The sequence below is a fragment of the Perca fluviatilis genome, chromosome 17 (genome assembly GCF_010015445.1).
Source record: "Perca fluviatilis chromosome 17, GENO_Pfluv_1.0, whole genome shotgun sequence".
Lineage (NCBI taxonomy): Eukaryota > Metazoa > Chordata > Actinopteri > Perciformes > Percidae > Perca > Perca fluviatilis.
The window spans coordinates 33859645-33872392 of record NC_053128.1 but is presented as its reverse complement, the minus strand read 5'-3'; the positions used below and the strand labels follow the sequence as shown (position 1 = coordinate 33872392).

General features: G+C 39.4%; 1 protein-coding gene across 1 annotated transcript; it reads left to right on the top strand.

The window, feature by feature from the left end:
* The first annotated feature begins 1513 nt into the window (after positions 1–1513).
* Positions 1514–4400, top strand: LOC120545258. Its single transcript, XM_039779446.1, has 2 exons — positions 1514–1546; positions 3215–4400. Exon 2 carries the CDS (start codon positions 3317–3319, stop codon positions 4040–4042), a length of 726 nt encoding a protein of 241 aa, XP_039635380.1. The 5' UTR covers positions 1514–1546; positions 3215–3316; the 3' UTR covers positions 4043–4400.
* Positions 4401–12748: the final 8348 nt, after the last annotated feature.

Below are 12748 nucleotides of genomic sequence, written 5' to 3'. Positions count from 1 at the left end.
TCCAACCAGTCCTACTGCCTAAAGTTGGGAGGAACCATTCAGCAGCACAGGAATGATGATTGATGTGGACATAACAGGTAGATGATCAGTCTAGGAACTAGTTCCCTGTTTGTCACAAGGTTCACCCAGGTGTGCCAGGCGCCAAAAATAGGTCTGGGGTGGGGGCGGTCTCTAAAGGCCCAAACACTCTGAAAGTGATAATTGACGCCTCATCTGATGCTTCTATGACGCACTGCAGGCATCAGATTTGAACCAGCAGTACGTTAGAAAACGTACATGGTTTGTACTATTTGCCTAAATAGACAAGAATTCTGTGATTCTGATTCTAGGAGTTCTGGAGTCGTGGTTCTTCTTGTCATCACATGTGGCCCTAAAACAGTTTCTGTTGATTTCTGAAAGATGGAGGAGTTTGTGAAGGAGAAACTTCTGGAACCTGTCTGAGCTGCTTCCTACTTTAGAAGATGTGGAACTCACTTTAGTTGGTTTAAAACATCTTGCAGCTGGTGATGAATCCACTGGGACCTGCTTTATACTACATGTGTTTGTTGTCTGTCCCTGTAGGTAATAAAGTAAATTCATGTTGTGTTTTGCAGCTGATCAGAGTGATGAAGATGGAGACATCTTGACCACCTCCTGGTTCTTCTCTTTGGGCCTTGGCTGAAGATCAACGCCAGCTAGAAAAGATGTTGGAGGTACTCCTGGAAGTGGTAGGTCTAGTAGTCTCTCATAGCCAGCTCTATCTCTACAGCTCTGTGGAGGAAGGTCTAGTAGTCTCTCATAGCCAGCTCTATCTCTACAGCTCTGTGGAGGAAGGTCTAGTAGTCTCTCATAGTTTTTTTTTTTTTTTTTCCCTTTGAGGGAGGTTTTATAGCCAGCTCTATATCTCTACAGCTCTGTAGAGGAAGGTCTAGTAGTCTCTCATAGCCAACTCTATCTCCACAGCGCTGTGGAGGAAGGTCTGGCTACACCACAGATGCATTCTGGGATAAGGGAGAAAACACTCTGTGTTACAGCTAGCTGTAAGTCCTGGCATACACCACGTGTCTCTTGATGTATCCAACGCAATCATCCACACGCCCGTTTAAAGTTTTTAAAAACACAAAGAACTTTTATTCCAAAGTGTCACAAGGAAAAGTTGCAGAACAGGACGATGCAGATAAAAACAAATTTGACCCGGGGTAAACAGGAGTGTTAAACTTGATATTTTCAGCATGTAATGTTGCTCAGAGGTTCAGTTTAATGTTGAAACGTCTCTGTTTGAAGTGAACATAAAGGAAGCTGAAGAGGAGTGACATCCTGCGCAACATCTGGAGGAACCGGAACTATCCGGTAAGTGAACCTTGTTGATATAGTGTTGGGATGGTTTCATGGTAAACTAAAAGCTCTATCTCTGGAGGGATCCTTTCCATTCCTCACCTTTCCGAGAGACGCTGCTTTAACAGGTTTGACAGGTTTCTCTGGTCATGTGGTTTCAGAGAAACAGCTCAGAGGACTTAAACATGAGAGGCTTCACCTGCACTATCTCACACAGCTGACAGACACACAGGTAAGAACACACACACACACACAGAGACTCACACAGACACACAGACTCGACAAACACACACACAGACACACTAATTCTTGAGTTAAAAAAGCTGAAAATATGAATTATTTAGACTAATATTGAAGGAAGGGTAATCACAGAAGGGTCAGCGTTCAGTCAGGATACTGTTTCGAAACATTTCAATTTCTTTTTCAAATGCTTACATTTTTTAACAAATTCAACGAAAATAGAGATTTTTGTTGTACTTGTGAAGCGCGTTGTATGAATTCATCCGTCGTCATTATTTTTGGGTAAGCAAAATAAGGTTGTTAAAAAGAAACTCATATTTATGATTATCGACATTTAGAAAACGGGTCAAATTGGACCCAAAGACAAAAGGAGGGTTAAATTGAATGTACAGTTACTTTAGTATTACTGTAGTATTTGGTCAAAAGGAGCGATAAAACGTTTTAAAAAAAACAAAAAGCTGAAACATTTTCCTTCATTCACAGTATTATACAGGAACTAAAGTTAGACATACATTATATGTAGATGTATATCTGTTTTTTCACACATATGAATATATACATATTTACAGAATATCCACACAACAGATGCATAAAGGTACTTTTGTTAAGGTTAAGGCTGTTACCGACTTAACTGGTTGTTACTTTTCCCAAAATGTCAGATCTAAATGTTTCCTGGTGAGTGAGTCATGTGATTAAAACAAACCCAGAGCTTCTTATTGAGCTTTACGTTTGATCTGAATATGAAGTTAGAAACTTCACCAGCAGAGAAGTGAAGTTAAATCACAAAGAGACCTGGTGTCAACCAGGCTAACCCTCAGCCCTCGGATCCCCGAGTTCCACTGTCCTCAGTTCCCGAGCCCTGCTGCTATTTTGGTTCTCCCTTCACCTTCATGGATTTGCTTTTGACTTTTCTGATCAAGGATATTAGTTTAGGAATAGCTGTGAATAATAATCTCTTATTCTAGCTTTCTTCAGGTTATAAATGGTCCCTGTTGTCTTATGTTTGTGTTGTTTACTGTATTGTCCGTACTGATCATATTTTAAAGTGTTTCTTCTCTTTTGATGAATATAATAAAGATTAGTTTGAGTTGTGACTTTCCTGAGACTGTAATACCTTTCCTCTCTCTGGATTAACCAGGATCTCAGTCCAGGAGTCCAAAGTTAAATATGAAACATGTTGAATATCAGATCAGTGTTATTGTTGATGTTGGCTGAGGTTAGTTTCCTCTGCTGCTCTAACTCAGAGTTTTCTTTTAATCTGAAAGGAATAGAGAGTTTTTAAATGTCAGAAATCTAAGGGGAGTTAGTTTCCTCCCAGCTGCTGCAGAGAGGAGCTGAGAGGAAACTGTGTGTGTGTGTGTGTGTGTGTGTGTGTGTGTGTGTGTGTGTGTGTGTGTGTGTGTGTGTGTGTGTGTGTGTGTGTGTGTGTGTGTGTGTGTCTGTCTGTCTGTCTGTCTGTCTGTCTGTCTGTTTGTGTGTGTGTGTGTGTTTATTCTGATGATGATGTGTGTGTGTGTCTGTCTGTCTGTCTCTCTGTTTGTGTGTGTGTGTCTGTCTGTATGTCTGTGTGTGTGTGTGTGTGTGTGTGTCTGTCTGTATGTCTGTGTGTTTGTATGTGTGTGTTTATTCTGATGATGTGTGTCTCTTCCTGTCTCCACAGAACCTTTCTGATCACATCAGATCACAGTTTGATTTAAGTTCAGCTTCTTCATCACTCTGAAGAGGAGATCTCAACACTTCAGGAGGACCAGGAGACATCAAGATGGCTTCAACACCAAGAAGAGGACGGAGTCAAGACCTGCCTCCTCCACCTGATCACTCTGAATTAATGAACAAACCCAAAGAACTTGCAGCTTCATTCATCAGAGAGTTTGACAACAGAGAACCAAAGATGAGACAGATTGTTGGAGAGTTTAGGGAGATCTCTGATGAAGTTAGAAAGATGCAGGAGAGAACAGATAAAGTCAGAAAAGCAGGAGCTGGTGCACTAGGAGTCACAGCCCTTGGCATGCTGTTGGGCGTAGCAGCAGGCAGAGCAGAATCAGCAGCACTAACAGTAGCAGCAGGAGCAACAGGATCAGCCATTTTGGTTGCTGGTGCAAATGTAACAAAAGGGATATCAGAGAGTGAAAGTGTAAATAAAGTGGCAGAACTGGGGAAAGTTTTCATGGAGATTGTTGAACGGCTGAAGAAACATCTGGAAGAAATAAAGAGGATGTGTGCAGAGTTGGAGGAAACATCAGCTGAACTTCAGGCTGAAATCTCTCTGAAAGACATGGAGGTGTTTCAGTTGACTCTTAGAAGAGTGTCTATCCTGGGAAGAAGTGACGGAGTAATGTCTATGTGGAATGTTGTCACACCTACTGCGACACCTGAAAAGGACAGAAAGTTAACAGACTCCATCATCAAGTCAGCTGATTGTTGTCAAGAAGTCGTTGATGACTTGAAGAAGATGAAGGAAGAACTCAAAGACTTTACAGAAAAGTGAACATACATGATGCAGTGGGAAGAAAGGGGTTGTGGACCCAGATGATCCTGTGATCCTGTTTATCTGAACAAACTCCTCCGTATTGGAATATGATATTTACTTTCTCCGAAAATGCTGATGCTTATAATTCTGTCTGAAACATGATTATGTTTCTGTCAGATCCAGAGCAGAGAAAACCAGTCTGATGAACTGTGAAACATAAAGTGATGCTAGCTGAGAATAGATGAGCCGTGTAGTAACGTAGCAACACCACAAGATGGCAGCAGCTGCACCTGATGCACCGTGGGGGGGCCCTGCACATGTTTCACAATAAAAGCCTGGATAGAACCCTGCACATGTTTCACAATAAAAGCCTGGATAGAACCCTGCTCATGTTTCACAATAAAAGCCTGGATAGAACCCTGCACATGTTTCACAATAAAAGCCTGGATAGAACCCTGCACATGTTTCACAATAAAAGCCTGGATAGAAACTAAAGGATTCTGTCCAGAGAGCTTTTAATTTAAAACAGGAAGTGTTGAGTTTGTACTAACAGCATCATGCAGAAACATTTTCTCTCTTTGTTCTGATTTATTAGAATGAGATGATGTTTATATAAGCTGGATATTTTTCTATGTTTATCTCTTTTTTTTTGTTAATAGAGAAAGCAGTTTACAGTATAAATTCATAAAAAGGTTTTTTTTATCAGTGATGAGATGACATCAAAATGTTTTTTTTTTAAATCTCACCAGGAATCGAGTTTAGGATCAGTTTTCAGCATTCAGCATTACACGCTGTTTCTGCAGAAGAAGTCCTGTTGATGTTTAGTTGTACCTTGTGTAGAGGTATCTGATAAACTAAATCTCTTTCTGAGGATGTGGGTCTCCATTAATCTGTAGAGTCTGGTCCTGTTGTTGGACTTTATATTCATGTAGAGTCTGGTCCTGGAGTTGGACTTTATATTCATGTAGAGTCTGGTCCTGGTGTTGGACTTTATATTCATGTAGAGTCTGGTCCTGGAGTTGGACTTTATATTCATGTAGAGTCTGGTCCTGGTGTTGGACTTTATATTCATGTAGTCTGGTCCTGGAGTTGGACTTTATATTCATGTAGAGTCTGGTCCTGGAGTTGGACTTTATATTCATGTAGTCTGGTCCTGGAGTTGGACTTTATATTCATGTAGAGTCTGGTCCTGGAGTTGGACTTTATATTCATGTAGAGTCTGGTCCTGGAGTTGGACTTTATATGGTCCTGTAGTTGGACTTTATATTCATGTAGAGTCTGGTCCTGGAGTTGGACTTTATATTCATGTAGTCTGGTCCTGGAGTTGGACTTTATATTCATGTAGTCTGGTCCTGCAGTTGGACTTTATATTCATGTAGAGTCTGGTCCTGTAGTTGGACTTTATATTCATGTAGAGTCTGGTCCTGGATCTGGACTTTATATTCCTGTCACTGCAGTAGAGATATTCAGCTCTTATTACACTCACACCTCTGTTTACATTCTCAGTTCATATTGTTTTGGTCTTTTAATGTAATCAGTAGTTGGATGTACACTATATTATATGTTATATAAATATACCTGTTATGATTAAAATAAAGTTCTTTATCCATCTGATTCTGTGTTTTATTTAGTTTCTGTCCCCTTTGAATGTTTGTATTTTATGATGATAAAAGTATTAATTATTTGCATGGTGTCTGGTGGTTTCAGGCTGTTTTTCCTCTATTTGTTGATTTGGTTTCTGTCTGCTAATTGGTCACCAACACCAGACATCATCCAATCATTCCCCGGCAGAACCCTGATGTTGTTTTACAGTTTATTAATAATAAATCCGTTTGGACGTCAATAGATTATTTTGTGAAAGCGTTTTCTTAATGTCGATCCTAAAATACATATCCTACTATATACTCTGCTGCCTCTTTTATTTGTATTTTAAACAGCTGTTTTGTTTCTAGTTTTATTGTTTAATTCATGTTAATGTTCAGCATGTATGTTCAACACAGTGTCACTCCCTACTCGTCAAATGTATGACGCATGGTCAAGGACCCTGGCGTCAAGTTTCAACCAAATAGGGGTACCCTTGACGTTATTTTTCGACGAGGGGGTCCGTCAGATAGACATTCATGTTATTCCCTCCCCGTCAAATACCTACGAAAGAAAAAAACACGCCCCCCGCCCCTTAACTCGAAACTATGACAGTTATTATTGGTATTTTTAGCCCAATAACTGCTGTTTTAATCAACATTATTCACGAGATATTATCATGGTTTATATGTATTTCTTTTAATGTTATTATTTCGGTCTATTTCGGCCAGGGAAGCTGGGTAGCTTTTTTGTTGATTTATATTTTTTAAACTATAATGCTACATCTATCAACATTTATTTAGCTGTTATCATAGTATTCATTTCTTTATTTTAATAATATTATTTCGGTCTTATTACTGGTAAAATATTACAGTATATGCTGTAATACAGAACATTACAATATGATCCTAGCAGGACGCATTCAAAGCTGATGTCCCACAATGCAATGCGGCCATTCATTTCAAAGAATCGGGCAGCGATCAGCTGGTCTGTAACGTCAGGATCACTTCAATATCCATATATACAGTCAGTGGTCAGTATCACTTCAATATACATATATACAGTCAGTGGTCAGTATCACTTCAATATACATACATACAGTCAGTGGTCAGTATCACTTCAATATACATATATACAGTCAGTGGTCAGTATCACTTCAATATACATATATACAGTCAGTGATCAGTATCACTTCTATATCCATATATACAGTCAGTGGTCAGTATCACTTCTATATACATATATACAGTCAGTGGTCAGTATCACTTCAATATACATATATATACAGTCAGTGGTCAGTATCACTTCAATATCCATATATACAGTCAGTGGTCAGTATCACTTCAATATACATATATACAGTCAGTGGTCAGTATCACTTCAATATACATACATACAGTCAGTGGTCAGTATCACTTCAATATACATATATACAGTCAGTGGTCAGTATCACTTCAATATACATATATACAGTCAGTGGTTGTGTCACCAGCAACAACACGTTGCTCAGTTTTGTTCCAGTAAGTTATGAACCATAATAACGTTCAAACGAATCCGCGGAAAACTCCGGAATTGACGTAGTACGTCCCGCTCAGCGGATACGAAGATAAAAATATATAATATTCGTAATATTGATGTTTTTTCTAACGTTGTATTTGAGGAGTTAAACAATAAAGATAGTTATAATAATAAAATACAGTTTCATGTATTTGTCTCATGTATTATTATTGCTCGGCCGGAGCGTACCTCAATCTGAAATGGAATCAAGCCATCTCACGGCGGGGAGCAGAAACAGGAGCCGAACGAGTCCCCCCACCCACCCCGGAAGAACTACAAGTGCTCAAGCTTTGTAACAGCTTCTGTGGCGTTTCTTATAGGAGTTGTAGTTTTAAAGTATATTGGTATATTTCCCATAAGTAGAAGTTGGCAGTGTATAATTTTGGATACACCCTGGGGTTTTTTGGGATGGAGAACAAACTGGTGTCATCAGATTTTAAAAATCAAATCGTTAAATAGGTGAAAATAGCTTATTACCATATTTGACAGTGCTTACAGTAGGTACAATTTGGTGACCATATCTACATGACAGCTGAGGTCCAGAGCTTTCTATAACAGCTGGTCTGATGTGTGTAGCACCTTCTGTTGCTAAATGACAGGCCTTCATACATGGACTGGGTTCAAGGTTCAGAGGTCAATATTTCAAAGCAGGAGTAATGTATCCTCTCCAGACTGACATATGTTCCTCTCCAGGTTGAGACCTTTCCAACGATGTGCTTGCTATAGTCCTATGACAACGTTTTAATTTTTAGCAGGAGATACTTTATTGTCCCCAGAGGGATATTTGCCTTGAGTTCAATTGCTTCACAAATAACACTTGACATATTGTTTTATCATACAGCTGACATACTTACAATAAAAAAACAACATGAACAAAATGATATAGGCTAGACTGAAGCACATCACACAGCAACAATCTATTGCTCATCTTTCACAAACAGTGACAAGAGCAACACAACCATGCTTCATATCATGAAGCTATTGCACACCCTAAATCTCAAGCAACCTTATTTAAAGTTTTAATTGAGGTAGGTTCAAATTAGGCCTATAGTTTAGAAATGTTAAGTTCACCCATATCTTCTGCCAGAGGATAAGAGCTCAAACTTGGCATGGAGAATAAAGATAAATCAGACCATATTCTGTGTGCTTGCCTGGAGAGACTGGTTTCTATTCCTCTCCACAACCTTCATGACAGTCATATTAAAATGCTCTGTAATGCAGCCTTGTATAACACAAACCATCTGATTCACCGTGGGTGTCTGCTCTAAATGATAAGACACACTTTGAACACGGGCCTTCCAGCCAAAGGTGCATGTTGTCCATATGAACACCATTGGGCCTATAGGAGCAGAGCCGATGGATTGGTTCATCATTTATGACCTCTGATACCCTCTGACCCAGCTCTATCTCGAGAGTTACCTCAACTTCAGTTTCAAAGGGGTGTCAGCTTTTTAGACATGAGTAGGGGGCACCAAGGAAGAAAGGTTGGGAACCACTGCTCTGACCCATGTCATGACTCTTTTCTCAGCTTGTGAAATGGTTGAATGAGATGTGTGAGTTTTGTCTTTGTGCAGTAGGGCTGAGGTAGAAGTGTGCCAAAAATGCCAAAACACATGTTGTATATGTATACATACCCAAACAAAGCTTTATACATCTTACTCTGTGAACAAAAACCTCGGTAACAATCTGCTTGTCCCTTCTTAATTTTGAAAAGGTAGTCTCAGTAAAGGCTATGGCTACAAGCTGTAACCACGGTGATTGATATGAGGATCATCTTCTGAATATAATAATTAATATGTTAGGCCTACCATAAATTGATATTTCAAAAAAGTAATTTATTTAAAACAACTAATAATGCAGTGTGATTTTAAATCAAACTAAGTCCCACACATAAATATACTCATGTTTTTCCCCTTTAGTCTTTGCTATTAATATTCATCAACTGCAAAATTAGCAAATTGCGTTTTTAAATAACTATGCATGAAAAATAAAATAAAAAATGCTTCTCTTTGTATATAGGCTAGTTTATTGTTTTTCACAACAGTACAAGTCAAAACAAATGCAAATTAGTCAAACAAGCCATTAGGCTGTTTTTCTAAACACTCAACTGTAGGTTTTTTATATAGTATATATAAGGCAAATCAAAGTGCTAAATATAAAACACAACTTTTTCATTATTAGTATTTTATTGTGTAAATTCTCACGTTAACGTGGAACATTCTGTACCACACGACGTCACTTCCGCGGATTCGTTTAAATGTAGACAAACACATGAAACTGTATTTTATTATTATAACTATCGTTATTGTTTAACTCCTCAAATACAACGTTAGAAAAAAACATCAATATTACGAATATTATATATTTTTATCTTACTACTATCGTACTACGTCACTTCCGGAGTTTTCCGCGGATTCGTTTAAACGTTATTATGGTTCATAACTTACTGGAACAAAACTGAGCAACGTGTTGTTGCTTAGGACACAACCACTGACTGTATATATGTATATTGAAGTGATACTGACCACTGACTGTATATATGTATATAGAAGTGATACTGACCACTGACTGTATATATGTATATTGAAGTGATACTGACCACTGACTGTATATATGTATATTGAAGTGATACTGGCCACTGACTCTATATATGTATATTGAAGTATATTGAACTTCAAAGTAGCCACCCTTTGCTTTTTTTGATAACTCTGCAAACCCTTGGTGTTCTCTCAATGAGCTTCATGAGGTAGTCACCTGAAATGGTTTTACCTTCACAGGTGTGCTTTGTCAGGGTTAATTAGTGGAAGTTTTTCCCTTATTAATAAAAAAGCAAAGGGTGGCTACTTTGAAGAATCTAAAATATAAGACATGTTTTCAGTTATTTCACACTTTTGTGTTAAGTACATAATTCCATATGTGTTCATTCATAGTTTTGATGCCTTCAGTGAGAATCTACAATGTAAATAGTCATGAAAATAAAAAGGAAACGCATTTAATGAAAAGGTGTGTCCAAACTTTTGGCCTGTACTATATATATATCTCCGGGAACCATCACCTTATCGTGGTGTAGAGGTTTGTGTGTCTCTATGAACCTGAGGGCTGTGTTGTCCAGAGCTTTGTGCTCCTGGTAGGGTCTCCCAAGGCAAAGTGGTCTCAGGTGAGGGGCCAGACAAAGAATGGTTCAAAAACCCTATGAGTGATCGAGGTAGAGATGGAGTGACCCTGCCCGGAGGAAGCCAGGGGCCCCCGTCTGGAGCCAGGCCCAGATGGCGGGCTCGTCAGCGAGCGTCTGGTGGCCGGGTTTGCCACGGAGCCCGGCCGGGCACAGCCCGAAAAAGCTACGTGGCCCCCATCTCTCCAGCCCATGGGCCCATCACCTGTGGAAGGACCGCTGGGGTCGGGTGCACTGTCACACGGGTAGCAGTGAAGGTCAGGGGCCTCGATGGACCAGATCCAGGCAGCAGAAGCTGGCTCTGGTGACGTGGGGGAAGGAGCCTTAGACTTAGACTTCTCTTTATTGATCCCTTTGGGATGACTCCCGCAAGGAAATTAGATTTCCAGCAGCAGATTTTAGCATCTTACTCTTTAAATAGAAAAAAGATATATAAAAAGATAAATACAGTATAAGAATAACAAAGTTGCAGGGTACCGAAGGGCCCGAAGGGCTGCAGCCTCTGCCGTGAAAGAGGCAAAGCAGCGGGTGTGGGAGAAGTTTGGAGAAGACATGGAGAAGGACTTTCGGTCAGCATCAAGGTGCTTCTGGAAAACTGTTTGCCACCTCAGGATGGGGAAGCGGGGAACCATCCAAGCTGTGTGCAGTCAACACAGTCTCATCCCTATTCGTCACATATTGCCGTTTGGTCAGTTCCCCCAGACGTCCATAAGCCGACGTTGAGGGTACCCCCTATTCGTCGCCTGACACCGAAGAGGGTCACCCATAGATTTGTGAACGTACTCCCTCTTCGTCGCTTGACACCGTAGAGGGTCATCCCATAGATTTGAATGCAAATCCCTCATCTTTGGATTTTGACGGAATGGGGTTAGCCATCCAGCGGTTTGCCTGCGCTGGAAAGTATGATTTCAGGGATTGATTTTGTGCTACAAATATGTATTTTGCAGTAGCGTGCGGTGCATAGACTGTTAATGATTGGTGCGGTGGCAGATTTTACATAGCCTACATACATTTTCGTGGGGCAGAAACCATTCTCTGAATCGCCACGAATTCTTTTTAATATATAATTTTGGGCTGCATTAAAATGACATAATTACAGGAGTTGCATATTTTGCTGTAGGCTTAAAACATGCCTTAATGTAGGTGGGATATTTTATAATTGTTGATGGTATTTCAATTTGCAAAGGCTAATAGTGAGCCTACTGTTTTTCTTTTTTTACTTTTTTTTACGTTCTCATTCATTTCAACCAACCAGCGACACATAGCAACTGTTGCTATGGGTAAACAACACTCTGTCCTATAATTCTGTATTCTGTCTGGTCCAATTTGCTTACTTATCTTATATTTTTGGGGTAGTTAGGTTAGGGTTAGAGCAAGGATAAAAAAAATATTAAGACTGTAATTTTTCATTATGAATGATATTTTAGCGCAATTTTATGCATCGCGTCACTGTGTGCGACGATCCTGGAAAACCATTGCCCAGTGCGATTCCATGGTAAGTACAACGATCAAATAAGCAAGAGAAATTAATAAACATTTACATGTCCTAAATGATGAAGTTATGGCCAAAAAACATGTTGTCGTATTTGTTGATAACCACACTGTGAGAGCTGTATTAGAAAGACAATGACATAATACAACTGTTTGTTGAATCAAAATGAAATGCAATGTAGCTAGCCGGAGCCTCTGCTAGCTAGCTAGATTAGCTAACTCGGAGCTCTTGGTGCTTGTTTATTGATATTGATTTGGACATGTAGCTACTTTTGGCATTGGCAGATATTTGTGACAAGTTACATATATGTATAACACGTTTGGACCTAATTTCTGCGCCAGCTGTATTCAGGGCTCAACATTAACTTATTGAAGTGGTTGTCAACTAGGCAACCAGGCATGTGGCTTTTGGTTGCCACATTAGCAGCTAGGCTAAATGGATCCTGTATATAGCTATAGCTATATATAATCAAAATATGATAGAACCCTTGCTCACACACTTACTTATTTTTATTGATATTATACTTATTTTTATTGATATATTTAATGTATCAATCTTTATATTGTGAATGAACAAGAGCAGCATTTACTTAACTTCTTAGCCTAGTGGTTATTCATATTGTAATATGTAGTTTGGTGATCTATTCTATTTTGATTTGTTTCTTCTCTTTCTCTGCAGGTTCCTTAATCCCTGTCCTTTACAAATACTTAATATTAGCATCTTATAACAAAAAAAAGGCACTTTTCAGAGCCACGTTTGTCATGTATCTTGTTACTCTCTCTACTGTTGTATTGTGTTCTCTCTCTCCTGCTGTCTTACTGTCTCTCCCTCTCTCTGCCCCCGCCCCCTCCTCTTTGAGTGGAGTTTTTGTTTGTCTGTCTTGTCTTTTGTTTGTCCCTGTGTGTGTTTTATATTGTGTATC